Genomic DNA, 5,709 nt, shown 5'->3' on the forward strand with positions numbered 1-5,709 from the left:
AGGTAATTGATTAAGAGTTGTTTAGTCCCGCTTTCTAAATTTTGCCTATTAGATCTTGACTTGCTGGGTAACAACTTTTTTTTATAAAAGAACACTTGATTTCTTTTAAACACGTGTATGGGCACATCCACCCTATTGAATAATTTCGAGAAGTTAATGTAATTGTATAAATTCTTGATCTATCCATTTGGTGCACATGATCTATCCATTTGGTGCTCGCTAACACTTGATATATACTCTTGATTTGTCCACAACTCTTACAACATGGAGTACATTAGGTTCCTGTAGAGGTTATATACAATTAGTTTCAAACACGGGCCACAGGCATGTGCATCATCACTAGTTCTCTAAAAAAACAAATACGGACATATTGGCTCTACAAAATGATACATATGCATGGTCACAACACGACATCAGCAGGCCTGCGTCGCCAGGTGCTGGAGCGCCCAGGGTACCGGTGGCACGTGGACGTCGACGACGCCCTCCAGCGCCTGCACGACCTGCGGCATGGTCGGTCGGTGCTCCTCCTGGTCCTGGATACACCAGCACGCCACCCTGCAGGCGCGCCCCAGCTCCTCCTCGCTCACGTCGCCGTGCAACCGCGGGTCCGCCACGGCGGCTGTCTCTCCCTCCGCCAGTCTAGACGCGGCCCAGACAGGAAAGAACATCGAGGGACGCTGCCCAGCATCTGCATCGTCGTCGCTGATGTGCCCCGTGCCGTAGCACTCCGTGTTGCGCTGCCCTGAGATGAGCTCGAAGATCACCATTCCAAAGCTGTACACATCTGCCTTGGTACTGATCGGTAGCCCCGAGATCCACTCCGGCGCAAGGTACCCTATGGTGCCCCGCATCGTCGTCAGGACCCGGCTGAAGTCCCTCCCCACCAGCTTGGCCATCCCAAAGTCAGCGATCTTCGGGCACAAATCCTTGTCCAGCAATATGTTCTCCGGCTTAATGTCACAGTGTATGATGCACTCGCGGCAGCCTTCGTGCAAGTAGGCCAGCCCCCTGGCGATGCCGAGCATGATGCCGTAGCGGTCGTGCCAGCTCGGGCACAAGCTGCTCCTGAAAAGGTAGCAGTCGAGAGAGCCATTGGGCATGTACTCGTAGACGAGCAGCTTGTCATGGCGCGACGAGCAGAACCCGATGAGGCGGACGAGGTTGACGTGCTGGATGAGGCCTAGCGTGTTCACCTCCGTCCGGAACTGCTTGTCGCCCTGCCGGAGGCCCTCAAGCTTCTTGACAGCCACTTGGGTTTGGGTGTGCCTGTTCACGACGCCGTGGTACACTGTGCCGAAGCCTCCGCCGCCCAGCCGCTCCGAGAAGTTCTTCGTCGCGGCGCGGAGGTCGCCATAGCTGTACACTACCAGGGAGGACTCCTTTTGGTTTCGCATTTCGGCCAGCCTTTTCCTCCTGGATAGAAGGATCCAGGCTGCCAGTGCCGATGCGCCCAGTGCGGCAAGGCAAGCCAAAACGATGCCAAGAACAAGCCACAGGTGCCCGCTCTTCTTCCTGTTGGTGCCGCGCACACGTCGGAGCTCAGAATCCGACAGCCGGACATACAAGCTCGAAGACGAACCCCCGCCGTCCACGTAGAGCTGCTGAAGGTTGCGGAAGCCACCGTACAAGACGGCGCAGCCACCGCTGCCGGAGAAAGTGTAGGCCTCGCAAGAACAGTTCTTCAAGCAAGCCGACTCGCACTCGGCGTTGCTCTGGGCACTCACTGCGTGCGAATCGTCGGTGAGGTTCATGTGCGGGAGCTCGACGAATCCGTCCGTTGATCCGTTGCTCGCGCACTGAAGCGATGCACTCCTGTGGCAACCACCGCTCCAGTCATTGAGGCCCCACTCGCGCTCCGCCGCCGGTGTGAACCCAGGTGGGCACTGGCACGGCGGCTGGTTCCTCTGGCTGCAGATGCCGAAGGCGCCGCAGAGCGCGTACACGTCGCACTGCACGGTGGGCGCGGCCCAGAAGAATTGCCAGCTCTGGCTGTAGGGCACCCAGATGTACTGCTTGATCTGGCCGGTGAAGTCGAGCACCATGCGCGTGATCGTCGCGTTGTTGTACAGGACGCTGGTGATGCGCCGGTACGCCGGCGTCTCCACGTATGTCTGGTTGAAGAGCACGTTATTCACTGCCTCGGGCATGTTGGCGAAGACACGCCCCGTCCAAAGGCCGCTGCGCCAGTACGCGTGGGATCCGTTCCAGAGGAGGAAGAACTCGCTGCTGCCTTTGGGGTCCACCGTGCAGGTGAACATCCCGGGCGCGGGATCCTCGGCGTTGACCCACGACGTCAGCGTCTGGTACTCGCCGGTGAGCTTGTTCTCCCCGAGCCACCCCTCTGGCACCAGCGTGTCCGTCGGGTGGTCGAAGCTCTGCCACAGCACGATGGACGAGTTGCCCCCGTCGAGGAGGACAAGGTTGCCGTTGTCGCGCAACACCGCGAGGTTCGACCCCGGCGACGACGACAACGACGAGGACGACTGGTTGGACGACCACACGACGCCCCGCGAGCCAGAGGATTTGCTCAGCCCGACGAGCTCAAGGTTGCCATCGTCGGGGGAGACCCGGAGCTCCGCCGATGCAACACCGGACAGAGGACTGACACGGTTTGCGACCCAAACGACGGTCTGCAAGGGGATGTTCTTGTACCAGATACCAAGATAGACCCGGCTGGAGGCATTGGGGCTGAAGAGGCCGAGCTCGAACTTGCCCTGCGCCGAGACCACCGTTGCGTTGCCCCGCAGCGGCTGCCGCGCGGAGACGGTGTCTCCGCCCGCCGGCGCCACGCCCGGACAGGAAAACGCGAGGACGGCGAGAGAGGCAAGGACGGCAAGTGACATGGTCGCAGGAGGATTCTGAGAAGGATTGAAGATCAGATGGCGGATGTCATCGCAATTGCAGTACGAAATTACTATATATGATAATGACTTGCAAGTACTGTAGTACTCAATACTTCGTAGTCTAGGCGTCGCGTAGACGTCACCAAGTACGATAGATCTATGCAAGCTACCCATGGTCAGTGTGCAAAAGTTTTTGATCTAGTTTGTGTGTTCCAACGCAAATCAACAAGGACGATAGTGAGAACGAGGTCAGGGAGAGTCGTCGGGGAGTTGGTATTGAATGATTATTCCTTACGTGACTATATGACCCGGCTGTGAGGACACATGACAAAGTGTGGTAGTCTGGTGAGGCACGAAACCCAACTTTGTCTGGAGATGGATTATTTATCGTGTCACGGCTTCTGAATTGTTTGATTGGATTCGTTCTCTCGCTTATCTGCAGTTGAAGAATGGTGCTAATGAGTCTTAGCTGCCGCTTACCGTACCTTGCCTTGAGAAGGATGACATTTCAAAGGTAGTTTAATCGCTAATGTGAACGGCCTCTGAACATGATTCGTTCTCTAAAAATGTGTCCCCTTTTTTTTAATTAAATTGAGTTTAGCAATGCAATTTTATGAATGGATATGTCGTGTCCATCCCTATTTGCAGTTAAGTTCTCAAAATATTTGCGAACTTTGTAAGAGTAGTGAAAATGGAATGTGCACTGTCGGTACCCTGTAGCAGGGATACCCACTCTTACTGCAGCAAGGCAGGACCCGCGTAGTTATCCGTAACTACGCATAAAGGACGGAATAGCCAGGCCCCACCGGTCAGGCTCTTTCCTCACCAGGCCAACGGCCCCTGACCCGTTCCCCGCCTGGGGATGGGTCCGGAGACGCCACGTGTCTCTAAGGAAGGGAAGCTCCGAGCTGACAGCCGAGACCTCGGACCCCCCATAGGGGTCCGGGACCTCCTGCGCCCATCCGGACCCCCCTTACCGCGTGGGGGTCCGGAGCCGCCACGTGTCCCGGAGGCACGGGCGCGAGCTCGTGCGCGAGTCCTCCGCTAGGAGACTCGCCCACCCACCGCATTTAATGCGGATGGTTGAGGCGTGCTCTATCGCCGCGGCACGCAGGACAGCCTTTGTCAGGCCTCACTGTGCACCGCGTATTTCCAAGGTACACAGTGCAGCCGCCTATGCCGCACCCGCGCAGAGCCCGTCTGCAACATTAAATGGATACGACGGCACGACACTTTTCCATCATGCCGCCTACGCCGCAAGCTACACAGCCCGTTCAGCTACGTGGCAGGCGACGCCACTAGCTACGTCTGGCATTGTCCCGACAAGACAGTGCCTGGACATGATGAACGAGGGACTCCAGGAGCAGGCAAGGGATTCCAGGAGAGAGATCCCCGTTGCCTGCGACGCCATGATGTATGAACAGTACGTTATTTTATACTACATCGTTGGGCCCACTTGTCGGGGACCCAACAGCCATGTACGCTCCTCCCTTGAGATATAAAAGGGAGGCGCTCGCTGCGCACGACACGATCTCCAGACACAAGCTCTCGAAAACTCTCTCACACTCGTGGGAGGGCAATACAACACAAAGTGGATGTAGGGTATTACGCTCCGGCGGCCCGAACCACTCTAAATCTTGCTGTGTTCATCGTGTTCTTGAGTGAGATCTAACTAGGACTAGCTAACCCCCGAGTACACACCCTCTGGGCTAGGGCGGGTGCCTTCTGCCACCCGGCTGTGGTCTGCAACACCACGACATTTGGCGCGCCAGGTAGGGGCAATTTAGCTGGTCGCAGTTCATCTCTTCTTTGTCCCCATGGTTCGTGTGGACGACGGACAGATGACGGAGGGTGTGGCGTCCTCCACGCCACATGCCCCTCGTGTTCCTGCTCCAGGGGTAACTGTGCCTGCGGAGCAGCCACCGTCGGCGGCGGCGCGCGCTGCTCGCCGGCAAGAGTCAGGGCGCCCATCAAGGGCCCCCTCACAAGCTGCGAGCGGCGGAGCGCTGGTAGCATCTAGGGAGTTGCTTCGCAACCCCCCGGCTGAAGCAGCCTCGCCAGACGCCCTGAAGCAGTGGCGGGACGACGTTGACCGTCTCCTCCACCTGGCTCAGGCCTCCCCCAGTTCTGCAAGGACTGGGCAACGACCTCCGCCCGGCAACGCGGTGGTACCTTACCGCCAGCGTCAGGGCGGTGCGTCGGCGTCCGTGCGCTCCCCTACCGTAAGGGGTGCACGAACAGAAGACCTGCGGGCGGAGCTCAACCGCCGTTGCGCGGGAGAGGATGCCCGCGTCTCCGTTGAGAGGGCGCGAGAGCGCCGTCTTAACATTGAGGGCCGCAACCTCAACGCCGACTTGGACGTGGTAGCACCCAAGCCCCCGGTGAACGCCCGGATACAGCCAGGCGCACCAGTTGCTGGGGTGGGCTGCGCTGCGCTGGCGGAGCACCTCCACGCAGTGGCATGGCCATCCAAGTTCCGCCCCCACCTACCGGAAAAGTACGACTGTACCACTAACCCGTCGGAGTTCCTGCAGGTGTACGTTACCGCCATCACAGCGGCTGGTGGTAACGGCGCCGTCATGGCAAGCTACTTTCATGTAGCCTTGTCTGGGCCAGCCCGGACCTGGCTCATGAACCTCACACCTGGGACGATCCAGTCCTGGGAAGAGCTCTGTGCGAGGTTCACGACGAACTTCGCCAGTGCGTACCAGCAGCATGGTGTGGAGGCACACCTTCACGCCGTGAGGCAAAAACCCGGAGAAACGCTCCGGGCCTTCATCTCGCGCTTCACCAAGGTACGGGGTACCATTCCTCGTATCTCAGATGCATCTATTATCACTGCTTTCCGCCAGGGGGTATGTGACGA

At 58.3% G+C, this 5,709-nt stretch overlaps 1 protein-coding gene across 1 annotated transcript; it reads right to left on the minus strand.

Annotated features, from left to right (window-relative positions):
- Positions 1 to 225: 225 nt before the first annotated feature.
- On the minus strand, positions 226 to 2,872 carry LOC120706965 (G-type lectin S-receptor-like serine/threonine-protein kinase At2g19130). The gene has a single exon (XM_039991725.1). It carries the CDS (start codon positions 2,841 to 2,843, stop codon positions 414 to 416), a length of 2,430 nt encoding a protein of 809 aa, XP_039847659.1. The 5' UTR covers positions 2,844 to 2,872; the 3' UTR covers positions 226 to 413.
- Between the last annotated feature and the right edge of the window lie 2,837 nt (positions 2,873 to 5,709).

Source organism: Panicum virgatum, chromosome 5K (assembly GCF_016808335.1).
Source record: "Panicum virgatum strain AP13 chromosome 5K, P.virgatum_v5, whole genome shotgun sequence".
Taxonomy (NCBI): domain Eukaryota; kingdom Viridiplantae; phylum Streptophyta; class Magnoliopsida; order Poales; family Poaceae; genus Panicum; species Panicum virgatum.